We start from the raw sequence: 27,297 nt of genomic DNA, 5'->3' as shown, positions 1-27,297 counted from the left end.
TTATGTTCAAAAGACTGCCCAAATGTGCCTAATTTGTTTATTAATAGCTTTTCATGTTCAAAATGGTGCACTCTCCTCAAACAATAGCATGGTATTCTTTCACTGTAATAGCTAGTAATAGTAAATTGGACAGTGCAGTTAGATTAACAAGAGTATAAGCTTTCTGCCAATATCAAATATGTCTATGTCCTGGGAAATTTTCGTGTTACTTACAACCTCATGCTAATCACATTAGCCTACATTAGCTCAATTGTTCCGTAGACGGGACACCGATCCCGAAGAAGTTTTAGAAGCACTGTGTGTGTAAACTTTTTAAAAAGTTTTTTTGTTAAGATGCAAACCCATAATTTTATGTTGACTGAGTTATTGCCTGAGTTGACGGACTAAGTTTGGGCCAACCATTATATTAAAGTTAAAAAAGGCTGTGAAACCAGTTACTTTATAATAATTCATTGAAACAACTTCTTTTTTTTTTACAGTACTGACATAATGCCATTCTGACTTTAACCCATTTCAAATGTCAACCCTGTGGCTGGTAGTGAGGGACATCGTCAGCTAGCCCCCAACCCCTAACCATCTTCTCCGGCATGGCAATTTCCCCCCAAAATATGAATATTACTAACAGATTAATCTAATTTTGGCCAAGGGATCCATGGAATAATAACCCTGGTCAACATGGGCCTTGGAGCCTCACAGGGATATTGGTATCCAAAGTACTCCTCATGTTAATCGCATAACCTCCATTAGCTCAACCGTCCCGTGGAAGGAAGTTTTAATGGTTCAGCAGTCTTATGGCTCATGCTAGGTCTTTAGTGATGTGGACACCAAGGAATTTGAAGAAGCTGTTAAGCTGTTGAGGAGTTTTTTTCACAGACTTGGCGCTCCAGTACCGTTTGCCATGCGGTAACAGAAAGAACTGTCTTGGACTTGGGTGGCTGGAGTCTTTGGCAATTTTTAGGGCCTTCCTCTGTCCTGGATGGGAGGAAGCTTGGCCCCAGTGATGTACTGGGCCATACGCACTACCCTCTGTAACACATTGAGGATGGATGCCGAGCAGCTGCCATACCAAACTGTGATGCAGCTTTAGAACTTTTTGAGGCCCTGAGGTTCCATGCCAAATCTTTTCAGCCTCCTGAAAAGGCGTTGTTGTGCCCTCTTCATGACTGCCTTGGTGTGTATGGACCATGATCGGTCCTTAGTGATGAGGACACCATTTTGAAGTGCTTCCCTATAGCCCCATCGTTGTGAAAGGGGGCCTGCTCTGCCCTCTTTTTTTCTGTAGTCCACGATCAGCTCCTTTGTCTTGCTCACGTTGAGGGAGAGGTTGTTGTCCTGGCACCACACTGCCAGGTCTCTGACCACCTCCTTACATGCTGTCCCATTGTCCTCGGTGATCGGGCCTACCACCGTCTTGTCATTGGCAAGCTTAATGATGGTGTTGGAATCGTGCTTGGCTACATAGTTGTGGGTGAACAGGGAGCACAGGAGGGGACTAAGCACGCACCCATGAGGGGCTCCTGTGTTGAGGGTCAGCGTGTCGAATGTGTTGTTGCCTATCCCCACCAATTTGGGCTGTCCTGGGGATGGGAGTAAGGAAGTTAACCAAAACTAGCCTGGGAGGGCGGTTGTGGGGGAATGAGGAGGAGGCTGGTGTGGAGGGCAGTGTGGCTGCCGACGCTCCAAACTCTCATCATATGAGGGCTGATGATGTGAATGATACATGGTGTGGACTGCATCATGTGGTGCCCTACCCTCGACAGTGTTTTAATAGACCCTAGGATAGTGGTCGGTGCTGTGTAGAGCTGGGCTGAGTTGAGGTGGGCTTGGTCTGGTAGAACTGTGCTGTGATAGGTCTGGTCTGGTTGAGCTGTGCTGTGATGGACCGGGTCTGGTTGAGCTGTGCTGTAATGGACCGGGGTCTAGTTGAGCTGTGCTGTGATGGGCCGGGTCTGGTAGAGCTGTGCTAAGGCTAAAAATACCAACCCCCCCTCTAACCCCCCAGCCAGCCTCTGCCCCACTTTGTGTACACACACTAGAAACACACACACACACACCCAACCCCCCACCCCATAGTTTTTCACATAAGCCATTTATGGCATTAGGGTCCCCAAATAGTCATTATCCAGGGCCAGTAATCCAGTTATCGTTGAGCAACTTGTTCGCCTCCCCACCCCTCACTCATGATAATGGTATACACCCAGTGGGGGACATAGGAGACCCCACAGGTGGAATAATCCATAGAGCTATGTTTAGGGGTGGGAGAGCAACACTGTCAACATGCAAAGCCATGTTGCCAACAATAGAATGTTAGGAGATGGAATGGGAATTTTCCCTCATTGTTTATTGTCACTCTTGAAAATAATGCTATACTCCTACAGGGGGATTGGACTGCCTGTAAAAGAAAGAGAGGAACAGAGAGGAGATGGAAAGAGGAGATATTTGGTTAGTTTTGTGTAATCATATGTTTGTACACATCATGAGGTTCCTATAGTAACTGTGTTTGTGGTACTATGACCTGTGTGATCACGAATTAATGAATTGGTTGTTCTCGGAAATGTACAGTGTGTGTATGTGTGTGTGGGCTGCATTTGTTTATGAAAGAGCATAGGCATGGGAACCCCAATCTTCATTCAACCGCCATTATAGCTACCGTGTGTGTGTGTGTGTGTGTGTGTGTGTGTGTGTGTGTGTGTGTGTGTGTGTGTGTGTGTGTGTGTGTGTGTGTGTGTGTGTGTGTGTGTGTGTGTGTGTGTGTGTCCGTGCATCTATCCTGGTACTAACCATTACGTATGTCTATAAACATTTCTGTTTGTTTGTTTTTCTGTCTTTCAGTTTCCTGAATATTGTCATCATCACACAAAAATGTATTCCTTGGTGTGACTGAGGGAGGGGAGAGGGGGATGAGGGAGAGAGGGGAGAATGATTATTGTTGGGATGGGAGAATGATTATGGGTGGGATGGGTTGTTTGTGTGTGTGTAGCCTATGTTTGCTAGTCTCACACAAGCTTACTCAAGCTTACTCACAAAGGTACATTTTGGATCGAAATGAAGTAATAAGCGCGTGTGTGCTTTCGTCTGTGCCTCCCTGCCTGCGTGTATGTGTGTGTTGTTATTGATGATTTCTCTGCATGGTTTCTCAGCAGTGTGTGTGTGTGTGTGTCAGACCGTGCCGCAGGCTGCGGTCACACACACACACTCAGGACCCCCCAGAGGTGAATCCGACATTGATGTTGACTCAAAATGGCTACTTAATGTTTCCCAGGAAATGTATTTTTGCTAGGTCTGAGATGCCTGTGTGGCAATTGAAAACTGATTGGAGAGGGGAGAGCAAAACACACACGCACACGCATGCTCCTGACCCCCCAGTGAAGGGGTCATAACTGGCTGACGGAGAGCTCTGACCCCTACAAGGGCTTAGCACACACACACCTCGGAAACCCTCTCCAATCAGGGGTGACAGTAAGCCTAGCAGGTTACAGCGTTGGGCCAGTAACCGAAAGGTTGCTAATTCGAATCTCTGAGCCGACAATATGAAAAAGCTGAGCACTATCAAATAATAAAGGAATCATGATCTCAATCTCATGGTTTCTGTCCACATTGCTTGAAAACAGGAAGCATCAAATGCAAGAGACATCTTTTGATGATTCAGTCTGAACTTTGAACTTTGGATACCCTGACCTACTATATATGTCTCATAATGTAATGGACTATGTTGTTTTGTGTTGTACTGCAAACCAGACCTGGGTTCAAATACTATTTGAAATCTTTAAATACTTGGAGTACCAGATTGGCAGATTTTGCCGTTTTGGGACTATTCTATCAGTCCAATTAAGCCAAGGTCAATCAAGCACATACATATAAAGTATTGCAAAATTATTTCAAACAGTATTTGAACCCAGGTCTGGTGTAAACTGTACTTTATGAAATGGCTTTATATCCAGGTTAATAACTATAGGACTGAGAGATAGCAAGTGCTCCAGAGGTGCCTTTGTCCAGGGATGATTTCCGCATAAACTAAAAGCCTGTCTGACTCTGTGTGCTCAATAGCAGACTCACCGACAGTGTGTGTGTGTGTGTCTGCTGGCAGTGCGGTATATTGTTAAAGCTGATGGATAACGCATAGCTTTTCGCCTATTTATTTTCCTCCCTCACTCTCTACCATCTGTCATGTGTCCTACTCCCACTTTCTCTCTGGATAGATTCTTTATCTCGCTCTCCACCCCTCTTCTACGTTAAACATACCACATATGGTTTTGATTTGTGTAAACCATTGAGTTTCTTACTTGTAAGTCCATATGTTCTTTTGTATACTCCTTTACTGTGTGACTCAACCCTGGGCACTGCACACACTCCCAACACACACACTCCCTGGCCATCCCCAGCACTTCCACAAAATATACTGCAGTCGTGTACATGCCTCCATGGGGAGCTGGGTCGAGTCAGTGGGATTTTTCTGTTCAGACATAGGAGGGAGAAGGTGTGGAGCAGTAGGTGACATGTGCGGTCTCTCCTCCCCACTCTTCCTCTCCTCCCCCTTACCCTCATGCCCCCCACCTGTGTTGAAATACAGAAACATCTCATTTATATAACTGTTCACACCCCTGAGTCAATGCATGTTAAAATCACCGTTGGCAGCGATTACAGCTATGAGTCTTTCCGGGTAATTCTCTTAGAGCTATTTTATTTTATTTATTGATTTTTCTCTTTAGGGGGAGATCAGCTTTAATATTGCAGACAGATTGTGGCTTCCATAAATGTAATTGTCTGCATAGTGAGGACATCAAAACTATGAAATAACACACCTGGAATCATGTAGTAACCAAAAATGATTTAAACAAATCAAAATATATTTTATATTTGAGATTCTTCAAAGTAGCCACCCTTTGCCTTGATGACAGCTTTGCACACTCTTGGCATTCTCTCAACCAGCTTCATGAGGTAATCACCTGGATTGCCTTTTTAAAAGTTAATTTGTGGAATTGTTTTCCTTCGCAGCTCAAATAAGCAAAGAAAACGACAGTCCATCATTACTTTAAGACATGAAGGTCATGAAGCACTATGATGAAACTGGCTCTCATGAGGACTGCTACAGGAATGGAAGACCCAGTTACCTCTGCTGCAGAGGATGTTCATTAGAGTTAATTGCACCTCAGATTACAGTCCAAATAAACGCTTCACATGTCACACCCTGATCTGTTTCACCTGTCTATGTTCTTGTCTCCATCCCCCCAGGTGTTGCCCATCTTACCATTATCCCCTGTGTATTTATATCTGTGTTCTCTGTTTGTCTGTTTCCAGTTCGTCTTGTCTTGTCAGGTCTTACCAGTGTTCTTTCCGACCTTCCTGTTTCTCTAGTTGTAGTTTTTCCTGGTTCTGACCATTTGCCTTCCCTGATCCCGAGCCTACCTGCCGTCCTGTACCTGCCTGACTCTGACCTGATCACGAACCTCTGCCTGGCCTCGACCTGCCCTTTGCCTGCCCTGTGTTTCCAATAAATAATCTGAGAACTGTACTAAACTCCTCCCGTGTCTGCATCTGGGTCATATCCTGAGTCGTGATATCACAGATTTCAAGTAACAGACACATCTCAACATCAACTGTTCAGAGGAGATTGCATGAACATCAGCCGATGTCACAAAGTGCTATACAGAAACCCAGTCTAAAACCCCAAACAGCAAGCATTGCAGATGTAGAAGCACGGTGGCTAGGAAAAACTCCCTAGAAAGGCAGGAACCTAGGAATAAACCTAGAGAGGAACCAGGCTCTAAGGGGTGGCCAGTCCTCTTCTGGCTGTGCCAGGTGGAGATTATAACAGTACATGGCCAAGATGTTCAAATGTTCATAGATGACCAGCAGGGTCAAATAATAATAATCACAGTGGTTGTAGAGGGTGCAGCAGGTCAGCACCTCAGGAGTAAATGTCAGTTGGCTTTTCATAGCCGATCATTCAGAGTTAGAGACAGCAGGTGCAGTAGAGAGAGAGAGTGTCGAAAACAGCAGGTCCGGGACAAGGTAGCTAACTTCCTCCTCAAATATGCTTTAAGAGTATTTCACCAAACAGTCAGAGTACTTTCCTGCCTCTTGCTAGTTTGCTAAAAAAATAGATATTTCATCACTAATCATTTTGATGAATATACTATATTTTAACAAAGACATGTACAAGTACAATTTGCGGCTCCTAGGAGTCTGTGAAAACTTGGGAAGGCATATGAACACAGAAGCATGGTCTGAAATTATAATATTACCTATAGTAGCACTGAGAGATATATCCAATAGCAACTGTGAGATTAGGAAGTAATCAATCCTAAAGTAAACATTGTGGGTGGGGGGGAAGAAAGAATAGTCCCTCCCATCGGGTACATTAACCTCTAGGTATCTTTTAAGCCTATATCCCTAGCTAGAAGTCTTATTGCAGCTGCCAAGCTGCCAAACCCGCCAACAATATTTGGATGTCACCCAGTTCTAAGAGAGTTTGAGATAAGACATGAAAAAAATTGTGCCTGTGCATATTCAGTATATTGCAAAGAACACCTGAAGTTCCCATCCAGAGCCTGCAAACTATTATATAACGACCATCTGAATCAATTAGCACTTTAGTTAAGTTCACAGCCTTCCTTATGTATGAGAATAGATACTCCCCTGCATATGCCTGTACCTGGGCCAGAGAAAGCCTTTCCCACCCAAGAGCATTTTCGTTTTTCTGATTCCTTTTTATTCAAAAGTGTCTCCTGGACAAAAGCTATATCCACCTTAGAAGACTTGAGAAATGCTAACGTTTTCTTTTTCTTGATTATATGGTTAATCCATTTAAGGTTCCACATTTTAATTCAGCTATATTGGTCATTGAGTTATAAAGAAGTCATAGCAAGCGTATGTGTCACGCCCTGACCTTACTTATCTTTGTTTTCTTTATTATTTTGGTTAGGTCAGGGTCTGACAAGGGTGGTTTGTTTAGTTTTTTATTGTCTAGGGGTTTTGTATGTCTAGGGGATTTTCTAGTCTAGGTGTTTATATGTCATTGGTTGCCTAGATTGGTTCTCAATCAGAGGCAGCTGTTTATCGTTGTCTCTGTTTGGGGACCATATTTAGGTAGCCATATTCCTTGGTTATTTTGTGGGTTGTTATTCTATGTTTAGTTGCCTGTTCTGCACTAGCCATGTAGTTTCACGGTTCGTTTTGTTGTTTTGTATAGTTTTGTTCAGTGTTCTCTCTTTCATTAAAGAGTTATGTACACTTACCACGCTGCGCCTTGGTCTCCTCTATATGACGAACGTTACAGAACAACCCACCATAAAAGGACCAAGCATGGTGAAAAGGAGAAGCAGCTTGTGCCAGCGCCCTGCATCTGCAGGGCGAGAATAAACATCCAGCCAGGACAGGTTGTGTCAGCTCTACACTCCAGACCTCGAGTGCGCCTCCACAGTCCAGTACGCCCTGTTCCTCCTCCCCGCACTCGCCCTGAGGTGCGTGTCCCCAGCCCAGTACCACCAGTGCCGGAACCACCCACCAGGCCTACAGTGCGCCTCAGCAGTCCAGAGCGTCCGGCGACAGTACCCAGTCCAGAGCGTCCGGCGACAGTACCCAGTCCAGAGCGTCCGGCGACAGTACCCAGTCCAGAGCGTCCGGCGACAGTACCCAGTCCAGAGCTTCCGGCGACAGTACCCAGTCCAGAGCTTCCGGCGACAGTACCCAGTCCAGAGCGTCCGGCGACAGTACCCAGTCCAGAGCTTCCGGCGACAGTACCCAGTCCAGAGCTTCCGGCGACAGTACCCAGTCCAGAGCTTCCGGCGACAGTACCCAGTCCAGAGCTTCCGGCGACAGTACCCAGTCCAGAGCTTCCGGCGACAGTACCCAGTCCAGAGCTTCCGGCGACAGTACCCAGTCCAGAGCTTCCGGCGACAGTACCCAGTCCAGAGCTTCCGGCGACAGTACCCAGTCCAAAGCTTCCGGCGACAGTACCCAGTCCAGAGCGTCCGGCGACAGTACCCAGTCCAGAGCGTCCGGCGACAGTACCCAGTCCAGAGCGTCCGGCGACAGTACCCAGTTCAGAGCGTCCGGCGACATTACCCAGTCCAGAGCGTCCGGTGACAGTACCCAATCCGGAACCTCCAACGATGGGCCACAGTCCAGAGCCTCGAAATGACGGTCCACAGTCCGGAGCCTCGAAACGATGGTCCACAGTCCGGAGCCTCGAAACGACGGTCCACAGTCCGGAGCCTCGAAACGACGGTCCACAGTCCGGAGCCTCGAAACGACGGTCCACAGTCCGGAGCCTCCAGCGACGGTCCACAGTCCGGAGCCTCCAGCGACGGGCCACAGTCCGGAGCCTCCAGCGACGGGCCACAGTCCGGAGCCTCCAGCAACGGTCCCCAGCCCGCGGTCTCCAGGCCAGGGTCTCCAGCGACGGTCCCCAGTCCGGGGACCACGCTGCGCCTTGGTTTCCTCTATACGACAAACGTGACAGTGTGTACAGTTCTTCCACATTTAGTTATGTTACAGGCTTATTATTTTCCTCATAAAACTACACACAATACCCCATAATGATAAAGCAAAAACAGGTTTTTAGAATTTTTTGCAAATGTATATAAAAAAACTGAAATATATACATTTACATAAGTATTCAGACCCTTTACTCAGTACTTTGTTAAAGCACCTTTGGCAGTGATTACAGCCTTGAGTCTTCTTGGGTATGACACTACAAGCTTGGCACACCTGTATTAGACAAATTTCTCCAATTCTTCTCTGCAGATTTTCTCAAGCTCTGTCAGGGTGGATGGGGAGCGTCGCTGCACAGCTATTTTCAGGTTCGATCGGGTTCAAGTCCGGGCTTTGGCTGGGCCACTCAAGGTCATTCAGAGACTTGTCCCAAAGCCACTCCTGCGTTGTCTTGGCGGTGTACTTAGGGTCGTTGTCCTGTTGGAAGGTGAACATTCACCCCAGTCTGAGGTCCTGAGTGCTCTGGAGCAGGTTTTCATTAAGGTCATGGGGTCTTGTATACTTTCCGAATGCACTGTATTTGGACTGTGGCCCGTCGCTATTCTACTGTATTTTTGTCAATGCCACTACGACATTGCTCGTCCTAATATTTATACATTTCTTAATTCCATTATTTTACTTTTAGATGTATGTATTGTTGTGAATTGTTAGATACTACTGCGCTGTTGGAGCTACGAACACAAGCATTTTGCTACACCCGCAATAACATCTGCTAAATATGTGTATGTGACCAATAAAATTTGATTTGATGGGCCGCGGCCGGCCTCCCTCTTTCTGCTCTCTTCTGGGTGGGCCTGTGGGGGACTGTATCTCAAGTAGCCTCTCAAACTGGCATTCCAGCTTATTCGGGATTTCCTCTGTAGGGACTGTATCATGTCTTTTTTTTCTGTCATCTCAGGAACGCCCAAGATTTTAATATTACAGTGACACCCTGTGTTGTTGCTTGTCCCTGATCCATTGTCTGTGTTTCTCTGTGTCTCTCAGGGGCGAGTGGAAGTGGAGGCCGGGAACGAAAACATGAAGTTTGAGACAGGACCATTCTCCTTCTACGGTGTCATGGCCCTCAGTGCTCCCACGTTAGGCAAGTCCTCTCTCTCTTCCATTATATGCTCTGTCTGTTTCTCTCTCTCCTCTCTCTCTCTCGATCTCTCTCTCTCCTCTCAATTCAATTAAATTCAAGGGGCTTTATTGTCATGGGAAACATATGTTTACATTGCCAAAGCAAGTGAACTAGATAATAAACAATCAAAAATAAACAGTAAACATTACACTCACAAAGGTTACAAAGGAATCGAGACATTTCAAATGGCATATTATGGCTATATATAGTGTTGTAACGATGTGCAAATAATTACAACCAGCTTTGTGTATGGCTTGTTTTTGAAAGGGAGATATTTTGAAAAAGGATCCATTTTTGATTAACTGAAAGTGAGAGGTTGTAATCTGGATAAAGGGAAAAAATCCATTTTTGAACAAGTGATGAGTTTGGGGGGGATAAAATAATTAAATATTAAAGAATTTAACCTCTCACTAAAAGCATCTGGTTCTCCAGTTCAGGTTTAAGTATAACCTTCGTATGACTGATGCTTTTAGTGAGAGGTTAAATTCTTTAATATTTAATTATTTTATCCCCGTAAACTCATATTCATTATATAAATAAGCACATTCACACAATTATTGCTGAATGAGCTTCCTTGATGTTTTCCTAAACTTCCCAATACCTTTCTGATGCATTTCATTCATTTCAAACCATACTTACAAATCAGTCTCACAGTATTTTTGACACATTTTTGTCACAGTGTCAATTACAAAAGTAAACATTGGCCGGATCGTGAAAATAATTTAATCTCAAAATGGGGTCACAGGCCAAAAGTTTGTGAACCCCTAGTTTAAGACTTGTTATTATTATGGCACTGTCATGGAGGGCTCACATACAGTTTTCCAATTTATTGGTTAGGAGTGCTTTTGCTCCTTCAGCAAATTATATTTTACTTTGTCCCGCACGAGCCGTTGTTTACGGACAGATGGCACATTGCCGACGTTTCCGTAGCCTGGCGCCCTTGATAAACCAAATCTAAACAATTCGGTTTCAGCAAAATAACGTTTCCAGTCAACAGAGGCATCCCATTAAGCATTTATGGTCAGGCAAAGTCTTAAGGACATCTTTTTTTGGTCCTATCCGGACCGACAGTCTTTTTTGGTGCAGTCTGGACAGGCCGTGATTTCAACATCCATGGAACCAATCATAGACGTCTATATTTTATATTTTGTTTTATATGCAATGTAAGTGCCTTGATGTGTTTGGACCCCAGATAGAGAAGCTACTGCCTTGGCAAATGCAAATCTATCTTTCACAAGTTTGGAAAGAACAGTACAGTACAGTAAAGACAATTATTGTAAAGTACAGTAGAGCACAGAGTAAAGCAAATAAAAGTATAGTGTACTGTTTTGCACTCTACTGTACTCTACGGAATTAAACTCTACTGTACCATACTCTACTCCATTGAATTAAACTACTGCACTGTACCATACTCTACTGTACTCCAGGGGTTCCCAAACTTTTTCACTCAGGCCCCCCTTCCAGCATTGGGAAACATCCCTGTGCGCACACACCACGTCTATATCTATAGGCACAAGCACTGTTCATGACACAAACGGTTCACACGCCTCTTGTTGGCAGAGACAACATTTTGTAAGTTTAAGACTAATTTCCTGCAATTCTATAAACATTGCCATGGGATGCAGAGAAAATTGTGTAGTTTTAATGCTAATTTCCATGTTGGGTCTGATTTCAAAATGGGGTCATTTGTTTTTCAAATCAGTTTCGTAATTCTGACTGTCCAAACAGCAAGTTAGAGTGTCTTGAAATATCAGATTCCATGTGCTTTTTTGCTGTTCAGACAGCTAAGGTGTTTTATAAATCCATGTGGCTCTGCTTCACTGAGGCACTGGCATCGTATGTTATTCAATGGTAGCCTAACATTGCGAAGTGCGACATCTGGTGGTATCAGTGTGAAATTAACAGATGTCTTGTGTGTGTGTGTGTGTGTGTGTGTGTGTGTGTTCACTTCTGACTGTCTCTCACAGGCCATTTTAACATAAAGTGGATATATGTGTGTTTGTATGTGTGTTTGCTTTGAGAAGTAATGTCTCTTGCATTAACTGTATTAATGTCTCTAGAATGCACCTTTGCCTGGTTTGACAGTGGCATTCACATTATTCACATTTAGCCTACCAGTTCATTACAGTTTTACCTGTGTCAGAGTGTGTATGCATTTGTTGTGTGCCATCGCCATATCCTTGTGTGCATGCGTCTGCACATGTGAGTGTGTTTTGTTTTGCTGACTAACGCTACATTTTATGTGTGTGTGTTTCAGGGTTCCGCTGTCCGTCACACATCAGTGGTTTGAACAGGACCACATCTCTGAGCGCTGAAGATAGTACAGCGTCTCTGTCTGTCAGCGGCAGCAATAGCCAGCTCATTACACAGTTCACTATCCCCACACCAACATACACTCCCAACTTTTACGTACGAGCTCTCACAGACCTGCAGTTTGTCAAGGTAAGGAGGACCATCCCTCCATTGGAGAAATCTAACACAACCAAGTAGCTAAGGTGCAGAAAGTTAAGAGACTGAACTCTGCATAATTATATCAAAGCAAATGCCAAGCATTAGAAATACAATACATTTGAAAGGATTCCCAACCATAACCTACAATGATCATTGTTCCTCTTACTCTTTTCTCTCTTTCGCTCTCTCCCTCCCTCCATCCCTTTCTCCTTCCTTCTCCCTCCATCTCTCCCTTCCTTTCTCTCAGATCTCGCAGGCCCAGTACCAGAACGGTGTGATGTCGTCTCGTCTGGACTCCATCCCCCAGTCACCTGACTTCGGCCAGCCTCGACTGGAGGGTACCACGTCCCCCGTTTTGACCACCACTCCCGGCAAACTATCCTCCGACACTCCCAACCCAACTCCCACCCCGGAGACCGCCTCCCTTCTGGCCGACGAGACCACCTCCCTCCTCAATGAGCAGGACTGTCTGCCCCACAACCTGTCAGAGACCAGCATATAACACACACACAGACAATATGTGCGTATACACACAACCAAGGACTGAGGAGACTGTGGGTGGGAGCGAACATCCATATACACACACACACCCTGATGTTGAACAGCAGGGTCCAGAGAGACAGAGCACCACACACATTCTGTACAGGTAACTGAAACAGTAATGGAAACACTTGAGTAAATGAGAGATACAGGTGTAGATCCTGAGTTAAATAAGCAATTAAAATCCCATCAAGCTTAGGGTCATGTATAAAAATGCTGGGCAGGCCATTATTTTGGCTACCATGGCTATGCCCCCATAGGGGGACAATCCCCCATCCACAGGGCACGAGTTGTCACTGAATTATTTGCTTAGCATGAAAACAATGTAAACCATATGCCATGGCCTTCTCAGTCACCAGGTCTCAACCCAATTGAACACTTCTGGGAAATTCTGGAGCGGTCCCTGAGACTGCGTTTTCCACCACCATCAATGCTAAATGATGGGATTTCTTGTAGAAGAATGGTCTCACATCCCACCAACAGAGTTCCAGACACTTGTAGAATCTAAGCGGTTCTGGCTCGTGGTGGCCAAATGACCTATTAAGCCACTTTGTTTGGATTTCCTTTATTTTGGCAGTTACGTTTATGTACATGTTCAAAAACACACAGACATACACACATCCTAACTGGAAAAAATTATAGTTGTTTCAACTAATTATAATTAAGAAACTGGTTCCACACTTTTTTTTTGTTTACTCAACTATTTGATCAGTGTTACCTGAACTTGAACCAATCTTGGCTTCAACTTGAGAACTTTCAGTCAACTTAAAATGTTGTGGAACTAGTTACACACAGACGGTGCTTTCTACATTCAATAATTTCAACGTACACGTTTAACACAAAGTACATGATCATTTCTACAGTAATTATTATTCACCTGGGATTTGAACTCACAACCACTTGGTTCAAGGCATACTGAGCTTCCTGCTGCACCACCATGTCTGTGTCAATGACAGATTTTTTTTATTGCTACACTTTGCACTTCAAAGTAAATGTCAGATCTGTCAAAAGTATAGTCGAATTAACTGAGAATTGATACAGACATGGTGACATAGCAGGACGATTGGCATGCCGTGAACCAAAAGATATGGTGCATAATCACTGTATAAATGACCACGCAAAGTAATAATGTACACTGAGTGTACAAACATTAGCAACACCTTCCTAATATTGAGTTGCACCCCCTTTTGATCTCAGAAAAGCCTCAATTTGTCAGGGCATGGACTCTACAAGGTATTTGTATTTATTATGATCCACATTAGCTGATGCCAAGGCAAAATTAAGGCAGTTATATCATTTTGTATAAAAATACATTCATTACAGAATTCACAACATACTAAGTGTGTGCCCTCAGGCCCATACTCCACTGTCATATCTACAACGCAAAATCCATGTGTACGTGTGTGTATAGTGCGTATGTTATCATGTGTTTGTATGCATGTATCTGTGCCTATGTTTGTGTTACTTCATAGTCCCCGCTGTTCCATAAGGTGTATATTTACCTGCTTTTTAAATCTGATTCTACTGCTTACATCAGTTACCTGAGGTGGAATAGAGTTCAATGTAGTACTGTACGCCTCCTATAGTCTGTTCTGGACTTGGGGACTGTGAAGAGTCCTCTGGTGACATGTCTTGTGGGGTATGCATGTATGTCCGAGCTGTGTGCTAGTATTTTAAACAGATAGCTCGGTACCTTCAGCTTGTCAACACCTCCTACAAAAACAAGTAATGAGGAAGTCAGTCTCTCTTCCACTTTGAGCTGTGAGAGATTGACATGCATGTCATTAATGTTAGCTCTCCGTACACTTTTAAGGGCCAGCCGTGCTGCCCTGTTCTGAGCCAACTGAAATTTTCCTGAGTCCCTCTTTGTGGCACCTGACCACACGACTGAACAGTAGTCCAGGTGTGACAAAACCAGGGCCTGTAGGACCTGCCTTGTTGATAGTGTTGTTGAGAAGGCAGAGCAGTGCTTTATCATGGACAGACTTCTCCCCATTTTAGCTACTGTTGTATCAATATGTTTTGACCATGACAGTTTACAATCCAGGGTAACTCCAAGCAGTTTAGTCACCTCAACTTGCTCAATTTCCACATGATTCATTACGAGATCTAGTTGAGGTTAAAGGTTTAGTGAATGATTTGTCCGAAATACAATGCTTTTAGTTTAGGAAATATTTAGAACTAACTTATTCCTTGCTAGCCATGCTGAAACTGCAGCTTTTTGTTAAGTGTTTCAGTCTTTTCAGTTGCTGTAGAAGCTGATGTATTTCATGTTGAGTCATCATACATAGACACACTGGCACACTGGCATCATACATAGACACACTGGCCTTACTCAAAGCCAAGTGGCATGTCGTTAGTAAAGATTGAAAAAAAGCAAGGGGCCTAAACAGCTACCCTGGGAAATCCTGCTTCTACCTGGATTATGTTTGAGAGGCATCCATTAAAGAAAACCCTCTGTGTTCTGTTAGACAAGTAACTCTTTATCCACATTTTAGCAGGGTGTGTAATGCCCTAACAAGTTTGTCCAGCATCAGACTATGATCGATAATGTCAAAAGTTGCACTGAAGTCTAACAAGAAAGCCCCCACAATCATCACTTTCTCTCAGCTAATCATCAGTAATTTCTTTAATTGCCGTACTTGTTGGGCTGAGGGCACAAACTTTCTTGTAGGCTTAAATTGAAAATAGGAGTGGCAATACGTGACCCGATTCAGGAAACTAGGCATATGTCGCAAGTCACGACTTCACGGGAGTGCCGTTTGAAATTTAAAAATCAGATAGTTTAGCAAAGAAGTTTTAAAATCACTGTGTGTGTAACCAGCTGCAAGCTTTTTTTGTTAAGATGCCCAAATAATAGTTGAATGAAAATATGAGACAAATTGAGCAAACACAATTTTATGTTGACTGTTATTGCCTGAGTTGACGGACTAAGTTTGGGCCAACCATTTTTCTAAAGTTAAAAAAGGCTGTGGAACCAGTTACTTTATAATAATTTGTTGAAACTACTCTTTTTTTTTTTTTTACAGTGCTGACATAATGCCATTCTGACTTTAACCCATTTCAAAAGTCAACCCTGTGGCTGGTAGTGAGGGACATCGTCAGCTAGCCCCCAAACCCTAACCGTCTTCTCCAGCATGGCAATTTCCCCCCAAAATATGAATTACTAACAGATTCATGTAATTTCGGCCAAGGGATCCATGGAATAATTTTTGAGGGTGTAATACAATACATATGTAATATTATTAATCTACAATGTATGTTCTTAACCCTGGGCAATATGGGCCTTGGAGCCTCACAGGGATATTGGTATCCAAAGTACTCCTTTTCGTAATCCCCAAAATATTTTTTGGGAACATAAATGCACTGTAACAAAGTTCTCTGCCACATGACATAACTCGTACTGCAAAATTATCTCCATTGCCAAGAGGCGGGCCTCTATAATGTTCCTTCTCAGGGCCCGAGACATGGTTCGTCCGGCGATGCACTGCAAAAGACCTAGTAAATGTCCTTGTATGCAATTTTTAATCTCACTCAAGTTGTTTTCTAATTATCAGGGGGTTCCTGATGAATTAACTATCCCAAAACGTTGTACTATTTTATACACGATGGGAGGTCCTCAAGACTAAGCTAAACATAACAGGTTATTTTACATCAAGGAGTGGAGCATGGGAATCAGACAATATCAGATCTCACAAACAAATATCAATAGGTTTATACGTACGTTTCATTCACATACTCAAACAGACAATGATAATGTGCTGCAGCACTCACGGAGGGCGTGTCCAGGGAGAAGGAGAACAGGTCTAGGTGGTATGGGCTACCAGCTCTCACAGTCTCACGTCATAATTAGATGTTCATCCATGTTGCTTACACATCAAATGTTTCAGTAGGTACCAATGTCATTTAAAAGTGTTTAAGGTTCGTTTTAGGCATTAATTGCACATTTTTAACGTTAGTCATTAACTCAGAATGGTTCAGGTGGGTTGGTGTAGGCTTAAAACAAAATTATGAAAAACAACTTTCTATCACTGAATTTGAACGTGCAACCTTTAGAATCAGAGGCAGGTGCTTACGTTCATCCACGTCCACAGAGAAGTAGATGATTACACCTGTAAAAACAGCCAACTCATCTCATTTCCAAGACCCCAACTTTCTTTTGGCCTTACTGTTGGAATAAGGTCACGCCAATCATCATAATTGTATTACCCACTTCGCAGCCTTTTTCCCCCAGGACTTATGCCTGGTCGGCATGACCAGCCGACCAGGCAGGGCCTCGGGCAGTCTGTAGTTTCCATTCTGATGACCAACCTGTTTAATTTATTCTAGAAGAAATTGCTTTTCTTTCTGATGTTTATGGTACGCGCAGCTAAATGTAAGTGCCAACATCCCGATGTCTTGTTGTTTGGAGCTGTCTGTTGTAAATACACTGCCTTCGGACCCCCTTGACTGTTTCCACATTTTGTTATGTTTTAGCCTCATTCTAAAATTGATTAAATAAATAATAAATCCTCAGCAATCTAAACACAATACCCCATAATGACAGGTTTTGAAAACATTTTCGAAATGTTTGCTAATTTATTAAATATAAAAAAACAGAAATATCTTGTTTACATAAGTATTCAGACCATTTGCTATGAGACTCCAAATTTAGTTCAGGTGTATCCTGTTTCCATTGATCATCCTTTGGATGTTTATACAACTTGGTTGAAGTCCACCAGTGGTACATTTAATTGATTGGACATGCCATGAGGTCAAAGGAATTGTCCGTAGAGACAGGATTGTGTCAAGGCACAGATCTGGGGAAGGGTACCAAAACATTTCTGCTGAGTTGAAGGTCCACATGAACACAGAAGTTTGGGACCACCAAGACTCTTCCTAGAGCTGGCCTCCCGGCAAAACTGAGCAATCTGGGGAGAAGGGTCTTGGTCTGGGAGGTGACCAAGAACCGCATTGCCACTCTGACAGAGCTCTAGAGTTCCTCTGTGGTTATGGGAGAACCTTCTAGAAGGACAACCATCTCTGCAGCACTTCACCAATCAGCCTTTATGTTAGAGGGGCCAGACGGAAGCCAGTCATTAGTAAACAGGCACATGATGGGATATGTTATCAGAGTCGCTACAGCCACCCGGTTTCTTCACCCATCGTGCCACAGAAACAAACATCTCTCTGGTAAGAAGAAGGGTGGGGGTGTATGCCTTATGATTAATGAGTCGCGGTGTGATCATAACAACATACAGGAACTCAAGTAATTTTGTTCACCTGACCTAGAATTCCTTACAATCAAATGCCGACTGTATTATCTATCAAGAGAATTATCTTCCTTTACAATCACAGCCGTGTATATCCCCCCCAAGCAGACACCTCGACGGCCCTAAAATAACTTCATTGTACTCTATGTAAACTGGAAACCACATATCCTGAGACTGCATTTATTGTAGCTGGGGATTTTAACAAGGCTAATCTGAAAACAAGGCTCCCTAAATTTTATCAGCATATCAAATGCGCGACCTGGGCTTGCAAAATTCTAGATCATTGCTACTCTAACTTGCGTGACACTTACAAAGCCCTCCCTCGCCCTCCTTTCGGCAAATCTGACAACAACTCCATTAGGTTGCTTCATCCACTTCAATGGGTCCCCAACCATTCAAGTCATTACCCAGGTTGACTCGCAACAGTGAAGATGGAGCATCACCAGCCACTTAGAGGGCTGAATTCACATGATTGACAATGTCAGTCAAAACCTAACCATTGTGGTCAGCCTACACCTGATCGTCATCGTCAGCCCACACCTGACCGTCGCCACCGTGACTACTCACTGGGCCGCTACGGTCAGCCTACACCTCATCGCCACCATCAGCTCACACCTGACTGTAGCCGCCCCGATATTGGTGGCAAGAGCTTGAACGAACAACTCTTTCCCGGATCTACCTTGGGAGCTACTCTGCTTGGAGTCCTTCTTCAGTGACATAAAGGGGATATTCCATCAAGTCTGCTTGCTACCTGAGATCAGCCTCTTCTCCGGTTTCTGTGGAGAGACCTAATCCGTGATGATTTCCCTGATGGCTATGAGTGGCAGGTTCTTCACTTTGGGACAACATGTAGCTCTTGCTGTGCCTCGTTTGCCCTTCAGAAGTATGTGTTCGACCACAGCGACCAAGAAGAAGATGTGCGCTTCTGTGTAGAATGCTGTTTCTATGTAGACAACTGTCTACAAAGCCTCCCTTCTGTGGATGAGAGTCCTGGTCGGAGAGCAGTGAGCTGTTGTTTACCCAGGATGGTGTGGAACCCCAAGAGAGCACCCTTGGATTACGATGGCAATGTCTGTCTGATTCCAGAAAATGATGTCATGGCTTTAGAAGCTTCTGATAGGCTAATTGACATAATTTGAGTCAACTGGATGTGTACTTGTGGATGTATTTCAAGGCCGACCTTCAAACTCAGTGCCTCTTTGCTTGACATCATGGGAAAATCAAAAGAAATCAGCCAAGACTTGTAGACCTCCACAAGTCTGTTTCATCCTTGGGAACAATTTCCAAACGCCTGAAAGTACGACGTTCATCTGTACAAACAATAGTACGCAAGTATAAACACCATGGGACCACAAAGCCATCATACCACTCAGGAAGGAGACGCGTTCTGTCTCCTAGAGATGAATGTACTTTGGTGCGATAAGTGCAACTAAATCCCAAAACAACAACAAAGGACCATGTGAAGATACTGGAGGAAACAGGTACAAAAGTATCTATATCCACAGTAAAAGGAGTCCTATATCGACATAACCTGAAAGGCCGCTCAGCAAGGAAGAAGCCACTGCTTCAAAACTGCCATAAAAAAGCCAGACTACTGTTTGCCACTGCACATGGGGACAAAGATTGTACTTTTTAGAGAAATGTCCTCTGGTCTGATGAAACAAAAATAGAACTGTTGGGCCATAATGACCATCGTTAAGTTTCGAGGAAAAAGGGGGAAGTTTGCAAGCTGAAGAACACCATCCCAACCGGGAAGCACGGGGGTGGCAGCATCATAATGTGGGGGTGCTTTGCTGCAAGAGGGACTGGTGAACTTCACAAAATAGATGGCATCATGAGGAAGCAAAATTATGTGGATATATTGAAGCAACATCTCAAGACTTCAGTCAGGAAGGTAAAGCATGGTCGCAAATGGGTCTTCCAAATGGACAATGACCCCAAGCATACTTCCACAGTTGTGGCAAAATGGCTTAAGGACAACAAAGTCGAGGTATTGGAGTGCCATCACAAAGCCCTGACCTCAATCCTATAGAAAATGTGTGGGCAGAACTGAAAAAGCGTGTGCGAGTAAGGAGGCCTACAAACCTGACTCAGTTACACCAGCTCTGTCAGGAGGAATGGGCCAAAATTCACCCAACTTATTGTGGGAAGCTTGTGGAAGGCTACCCAAAACGTGTTTAAACAATTTAAAAGTTAATGCTACCAAATAATAATTGAGTGTATGTAAACTTCTGACCCACTGGGCATGTGATGAAAGAAATTAAAGCTGAAATAAATAATTATCTCTACTATTATTCTGACATTTCACATTCTTAAAATAAAGTGGTGATCCTAACTGGACAGGGAATTCTTTACAAGAATTAGATGTCAGGAATTGTGAAAAACTGAGTTTAAATGTATTTGGCTAAGGTGTATGTAAACGTCTCACTTCAACTGTATTTAAGCCAGTCAAATAAAACATACTTATTCTATTTTATTTCAAACATGAATGAGGTGGCATTGTGTGACAATAAATGGTGACATTTTAGTTTTTGTGGTTAGAAATGGCGTAGGCCCAAACCTATACCATGAGTGTGAATCTGGAAGTGAAATTCAAAGATTTTAAGAGCGGAAGTGGGGGGTGTCAAATATCATCTTGAGAAATCCTCGACAGCTTTCTAAACATGTTGAATCACTGGGAAATCCGTTGGTAAACCGGTTTTGTGAGATCCATAACCAAAAAGACACCGTCTGTGTCTGGAAAGTATCCCATTTCTCTATATAGTGCACTACTTTAGATCAGGGTCCATATTTTACTTATCTGGTCAAAAGTAGTCTACTATGTAGGGAATAGGTAACAATTTCAGACACACGCCAGATACCTTGGTAGGTTTCATACAGCCTACAGGGGTGATAAGGATTGATATACTGTTACACAACTTTCTTCGTTATGTCCAATGGTTATTCTATACAGGTGAAACGTTGGTGAGCCAAACACAATACATTAGAAGAATACTCATTTTGTGGCATATTATTGAACATATTGACCAGATTGAGCATGTTTCCATAGGGAAATCAGATTTTATACAAATATTCCTGATATTTTAGTGAATTTGGGAGATTCACTCAATGGGTTCTAACAATGACTGGAAAGATATGCTAATATGGTAGTAGGTAGCTGGACACAGTCCAAGATTCTGTCTGTCTGTTGTCCTGGCAGATTGTGGTCTATTTTTCTAACCTCTCGTGACAACTACAGTACTTCAGGAAGTGGGGAAATAGTAGAGGAAGTCCCTTGTTACTTCACAATATGATGAGCCGGGATTAAGGAATTTACTCACATCTGAAAATTCATTACATTTAAGCATGCTTGACATAAGCAGAAATGACAAGATTAGGAAATTATAGAATAGAACAAAAACTTCTAGTATTTCACCTGAGGGAACAACAGGATTAAGCCTACTCTCCATTTATTTTTATGACCTCAGACAACTTTAGAAATGAAGTTTAGTTTCCTAGGCCTTTAGGAAGATGGATTTAAACATACAGTAAATATTGTATTCGTATTTACATATACATTACATTTTTTGTCATTTCGCAGAGGCTTTTATCCAGAGCTACATGTATTTCACAGTCAGTCAGTGCTTGTAACTAAATTGAGTAGGGAAAAACAACATGATACCACAGTCATTTCAACTATAGACCATTCTTTGCACTTTAACCGTAATGTATGAAAAGTAATTTAGAAGTCAAATCATAAGGTAACGTTTTATTATAAAGTCAGGTGTTAAGTTGCTTAATCGGACTCATCTTACTTAGTGTTGACATGAACAATGGTTTATCTTCTATTCATTTAGTTATATTGAGATTTGAAGTCATGAAAACACATGAATGTCTTTAATAAAGTATATTGGCACTATTACAATGCACTTACTCTATCAACAGGTAAAAAAGGAAAATGCATTAGTGTCCTGTTTTTAAAACATTTCTATTTAACCTTTATTTAACCAGGTTAGTCCCATTGAGTTAAAAAACATATTTATTTGAGAGACCTGGAGCACGACAGCAGCCTCAACACATCAGTATCAGACAAACAGGCACATGACATCAACCAGAAGAAGATAAATCAATACAATAAGTGTCACGTCAGGAACGAGCATGTACACAAGCCAGAATTTAACATATGAGTGTAATACTGTACGTCAAACTGTTGCGAGTCCAGTATTTCATCACCAACATCATTAAAGGGGCAATCTGCAGATGTTACATTCCTTTTTGGAATAAATTAATGACATTTAGGCATACACATTGATTCTTGAATTTATAAATGCCTCACGAGCATATTTCAGCATATCTATAGTACCCCATCAGAACTCAAAATATAGCTGGTTTCACTACAATGTTTGTAAACAGAACATATAAACAAACACTATATAGCTTCAAAACATGGTTAAAACTGTATTTTTTTTAAAATATCGTGGATAGTCAGTAATTGCATTCAGAGCTCTGTCTCTGAATTTGAGTGGTTACATTTATCCAGCCCCATCCCTCAGCTTTTTAATGAAACGGGCGGGAGGACGCTTTGTTTATCGTTTGAACTGCGGATTGTCCCTTTAAACAATACAATGTGCTAGCTGGTCTGGTAAAACCATCCCACTTCCTCCTGTGTGTAGAGGGAAATTCCCAGTGTGTGCCCAGGGTGTATATAGGACATACAGCTCACAACATGTAGTCAGAAAACATTGGTTCAGAGAACAATTTAGGATTCACAAGAACTAAGGACTGAATACAAGACAACTGCTACCTACCTACAAACTTCAAAACAACTCATTAAGGTAAATTAACTTTATATTCTGTCTTTACTCATGTTTGCAATAATACTTCTACTGTATTGATGTCCATGTATTATACAGCTAATTGTGGTAGCATTATTTATTGCTATATAGTGTTAGTAATAACTCATATTTAAAATGTTTATTTAGACTGAACTGTATATGTATTTACTGTTAACATCAGATCTGAATGAGCTTTCAACTCTTCAGCATCTTTAAGCAACTGACTAAGCATGATGCCAATATATTATGGACAGGACAGAGCTTTACAAACTGATGCTTTTATTTTCCAGATCTAACTACACAGACATGGATTTTGAGTCAAACTACAGTTTAATAAAGGTGAGTCCCCAGCTCCTACAAGGACAAGACATACAGTTGGACATAAAACATTCAAATGTAATTATACAGTAAATGTTAAACCCCCCCCCAAAAAAATTCTACACTGATACAACATATAATGTAATATTTCCTCTTCCCCTGTGTGTGTCCTGTGCAGAACACCTCTGAAAGTGCAGCATGGAGCTCCAAGCTGCCTCAGGGTCTGGATCTGGAGGTATCCCATCACCCCATCACCATGCGTCACATTGCCAACCTCATCATCGCCATGGAGAGGTTAAAGGGTGGCGAGGGGGTTACCATGGGAACCGAGTTCAAGGACAAGGACCTGCTCAACTTCTTGCTGGAGAGTGCTGTGGAAGGTAGGGAGCAAGGTCAAAGACAATGGACTGGAGGAGCACCCTAAGGGGCTAGCCTGATCCCAGATCTGTTTGTACTGTTTGGTATGACAATGACCATAGGAGTTGGCAAGACAGCACAAACAGATCTGGGACCTAAGGGGATTTCCAATGTGTACCACGACAATACCATTAGCTATCACCACTGGCCTATGTTCCAAATTTCACACTATAGAACACCATTTAAAATGCATGCCCAACACATTGCTTCATTAAAAAAGTGGTATGCTACTGTAGTGTGGATATCTTAACAGAGCCCATAGACCAGTAGGGATGGAATTAAATTATTATAATTTTTGACATTTAACCTTTATTTAACTAGGCAAGTCAGTTAAGAACAAATTGTTATTTACAATGATGGCCTACACCGGCCAAACCTGGACGACACTGGGCCAATTGTGCGCCGCCCTATGGGACTCCCAATCACAGCCGGTTAAGATACAGCCTGGAATCGAACCAGGGTGTCTAGTGACGCCTCTAGCACTGAGATGCAGTGCCCTAGACCGCTGCGCAACTCGAGAGCTCAATCAAGTGTATTCATAGAACCATTCACTCATCTCCTACATCATTTTCTCTCTTCTCACCAGAACATATAGTGTTGGAGTTGGAGTCGGCACCCCCAGCGAGCAGGAGGGCAGCAGGGTTCAGCAGTACATCACAGTATGAGTGTAGCGTCACTGACTCTGAGAACAAGTGCTGGGTCCTGATGAATGAGGCTATGGAGCTGCACGCCATGATGCTCCAGGGAGGCAGCAGCTACCACAAAGGTATGTTAACAACTGAGGCTCAGTCCCAAATTTCAAGGATTTTGTATAATATATCACAAGACATCTAGTGGCCCATTTGGGTACTTCAGATTATCACAGCTGTCTGTAATCATTTTTGGCCCTCTGTGTGGCCTTGTGCTAAATATATGAACTAATTAAATAAGATGATTTTAATTCACAATTGAGTTCTGATGAATGATGCTGACTGACTCTCTTCTCCTCTCCTCTGTCCCAGTGCATTTGAACCTGTCTTCGTACGTCACGCCCGTCCCCATTGAGACTGAAGCCAGACCTGTAGCCCTAGGCATAAAGGGATCCAACCTCTACCTGTCCTGCTCCAAATCGGGAGGCAGGCCCACCCTGCACCTAGAGGTAAATACCACGACTACTAAATGAATACTACTATTGAATGAAAACTACTACTGAATAAATAATACTAGAACTGAATAATAATAATAATAATGCATAATACTACTACTGAATAATATTATGACTGGATAAATACTACTGAGTTAATACTACTACTTCTGAATAAACAGAACTACATTTTGGGGAAAAGTGCCTAGAAAAATAGACCGTTCAGCCTTACAAATGGCACCCCATACTACTACATGTGGAATGTAGGAGATAGTTGCAGTGTAGTTAAATAAGACTTGATGGCTAGGCACTGGGGTGGCCAACCCTGGTACTGGGGAGCCACAGTGTGGACAGGTTTTTGTTCCAACAGCCACATCCTTAAACCAATAGCCAGAGAAACATTTATATTTACTCCTGGTGGTGACCTCTGACCTTTAATATTGAGTTTAACCCCTGATCCTCTCTCTCTCTCCTCAGGAGGTTGCGGACAAGGATCAGCTGAAGTCCATCAGCCAGCAGAGCGACATGGTGCGTTTCCTTTTCTACAGACGGAACACCGGGGTTGACATCAGTACCCTGGAGTCTGCCAGTTTCAGGAACTGGTTCATCAGCACGGACATGCAGCAGGACTACACCAAACCGGTGGACATGTGTCAGAAGGCAGCCCCCAACCGCCTTACCACCTTCACCATCCAGCGCCACAACTAAGATGGCCGCAAACACTGACACAACACCAGTCAGGAGGCCAAGGCCTCCAATAGAGATCCTCTACAATTCATGTGATTCTATTGGGCCTCTGTGATCAGGACTGGGTTGCCACTGTGGGTGCACGCACATCAACAGATTTAAGTGTATTGCTTGTAAGACACAAGAATTTCATGAGGTTTAGAGTATGTACCGAGTACAGCATGTTACCATTGGGGTGTATTGACGTAGTCAATATTGTGGTAAGCGCCCCTGATATAATCAAAATATGCTTAAAACGAAAACTAAGTCACTATTGTTCTACTATTTATTAATATATCTATAATTCAGTAATTTATACTTATTTATCAATGTATTTATTTGGCTCTGTTGATGTTGCACATATCCATTGATACATGCAAACATTTAAAATTCTTATGTGCTCTTTTTAATAAACATATTTAAATGGAATATATATTTCTCTCTCATGATACTGTAATAACATGGTCATTGGGAGACCAAATACCAGAACCACACCAATAAAAAAAGATGACAAATATATATAAATCATAGTTCATCACTATGTTAATGAATTTTCTATAAATTCACAACTTTAGGAGTACCCAGAGCCATATATTAAGAAAATGTTATATATGGCTCTGGGCGTACCCATAGATATAGAACCATACTTATGGCTGCATTCCACAGCAAAGGAGATGTGACACAATAACCAATGAATGGTTGAGTGCTACATCATCGACTGACAGATTGCTATAATATCCAATCAAAACAAGTTGCAACTGGGAAATCTATGACTTCTGACTTCAGTGAATTCCAGACAACTGGGAACCCTGAAAAACATTAGCCCCAACTGGGAAAAACTCGGAATTCCAAGTTGGAAACTGTCATCTTTCTTGAGTGCCAACATTCCAACTTCAAGAGCATGGAAGTCATGATTTGACCTTGTTTTCTCTCCAGATTTCCCAGTTGTCTTGAAAGCACCATAACAGGTCAGAGTCATATATTTAGAATGATGACACCTGGGAACTCTGAAAAATTCAAGGTCAAATCATGACATCAGTGATTTTCAGGACAGAAAGTCGGAGTTCTAGAAAGAGGCCCGAGTTCCCGAGTTGGAATTCTGAGTTGGATGACCGTTCAAAACCATTTTTCACAGCCAGATCAAGTTGTTTTCCCAAATTCCCAGTTGTCTTGAACACACTGAAGTCTAATATATTTCCAAGTTCCAGTTGTTTTGAATGCTGCACTTGGCCAAATTTTAGAATGTTTAATATTGTTCTAATTCTAGACATTCAATTAGAGGGCATTGTTTAAATATTCCCCATTAAATGTTCATGGGGAGTTAACATGGCTAACATAGAATGTTATAGCGTCATGTAAATCAGAAATCTGTATAAAATGAGGAGATGCTCATGTCTCCACCATAACAATGGAAGTCATTGTCCCAAAGGCGGGAAGGTAAAAGACAAGGGGTGTGTTCGTAAATTCACTCCGGAGTGCCAGAGTGCGCTCTAGGTGTTTGTAAATTCTGAGAGTTGTTAGGTTGTCCGTTCAAAAAATTCAGTGTTTCAAGCACACACTGGATGCTCTGGCCGAGGAGTAGAGCGTTCTGACCTCAACGGCAGTCAAGCACCCAAGCTAACTAGCTAACATTGGCTAGCTACTTCCAGACACAAATGAGAAAACAGCTCACTCTGACCATTTTACTCGCCCTAGCAGATCTGGTTAGGCTATTTTCATGATATCCAGAGCATTATTGACTGTAACTGTGTGACAAGTGGGCTCTGCAATACACCCAAGCTTAGGTACAAAATAAGCCCATAGAAATGCATCATAATGCTGAGTCTATACATTCAGTTGGAGAATATTTAAAAAAAAATACTATACATGTAATGTTAATGGGGAGCTACCATGGCTGCCATAGAACGTTGAAGTGTCATGTAAATGCATCATAATGTAGAAACTGCATTAGCCTCTAACTCTATAAATCAGTGGTGATTTTAGCATGTAAATCTGTGACGTGGTAAGGTTGGACCCAGGTGCAGCGAAGAGACCAGACAA

General features: G+C 42.7%; 2 protein-coding genes across 3 annotated transcripts in view; both read left to right on the top strand.

The window, feature by feature from the left end:
- Positions 1 to 13,980, top strand: part of LOC110526038 (metal transporter CNNM4) — a 38,980-nt gene extending 25,000 nt beyond the window's left edge. The window contains exons 5-7 of the mRNA XM_021606629.2: positions 9,481 to 9,577; positions 11,874 to 12,058; positions 12,315 to 13,980. Of these exons, the coding sequence (XP_021462304.2) occupies positions 9,481 to 9,577; positions 11,874 to 12,058; positions 12,315 to 12,569 (537 nt within the window). The 3' untranslated portion in view covers positions 12,570 to 13,980. The remainder of the gene's footprint in view (positions 1 to 9,480; positions 9,578 to 11,873; positions 12,059 to 12,314) is intronic.
- Positions 13,981 to 22,592: 8,612 nt separating this feature from the next.
- Positions 22,593 to 25,701, top strand: LOC100136024 (interleukin-1-beta). 2 transcript variants are annotated; one of them, NM_001124347.2, is given in 6 exon segments: positions 22,593 to 22,673; positions 22,964 to 23,012; positions 23,170 to 23,371; positions 23,995 to 24,174; positions 24,410 to 24,546; positions 25,009 to 25,686. In NM_001124347.2, coding segments are annotated over 5 exon segments (783 nt in total). In that variant the 5' UTR covers positions 22,593 to 22,673; positions 22,964 to 22,979; the 3' UTR covers positions 25,240 to 25,686.
- Positions 25,702 to 27,297: the final 1,596 nt, after the last annotated feature.

This window comes from Oncorhynchus mykiss, chromosome 6 (assembly GCF_013265735.2).
Source record: "Oncorhynchus mykiss isolate Arlee chromosome 6, USDA_OmykA_1.1, whole genome shotgun sequence".
In the NCBI taxonomy this organism is placed as follows: Eukaryota; Metazoa; Chordata; class Actinopteri; order Salmoniformes; family Salmonidae; genus Oncorhynchus; species Oncorhynchus mykiss.
Note: the sequence above shows the minus strand (reverse complement) of the source record. Positions and strands in the feature narration are given on the sequence as shown.

Bases quoted from the DNA above. Each gene is read 5' to 3' on its own strand.
- LOC100136024 (XM_036979104.1), top strand. From the start codon at position 22,920: ATGGACAGGACAGAGCTTTACAAACTGATGCTTTTATTTTCCAGATCT. The intron at 23,013-23,169 runs GTGAGTCCCCAG...TGTCCTGTGCAG, and splicing joins CAAACTACAGTTTAATAAAG to AACACCTCTGAAAGTGCAGC. The intron at 23,372-23,994 runs GTAGGGAGCAAG...TCTTCTCACCAG, and splicing joins GCTGGAGAGTGCTGTGGAAG to AACATATAGTGTTGGAGTTG.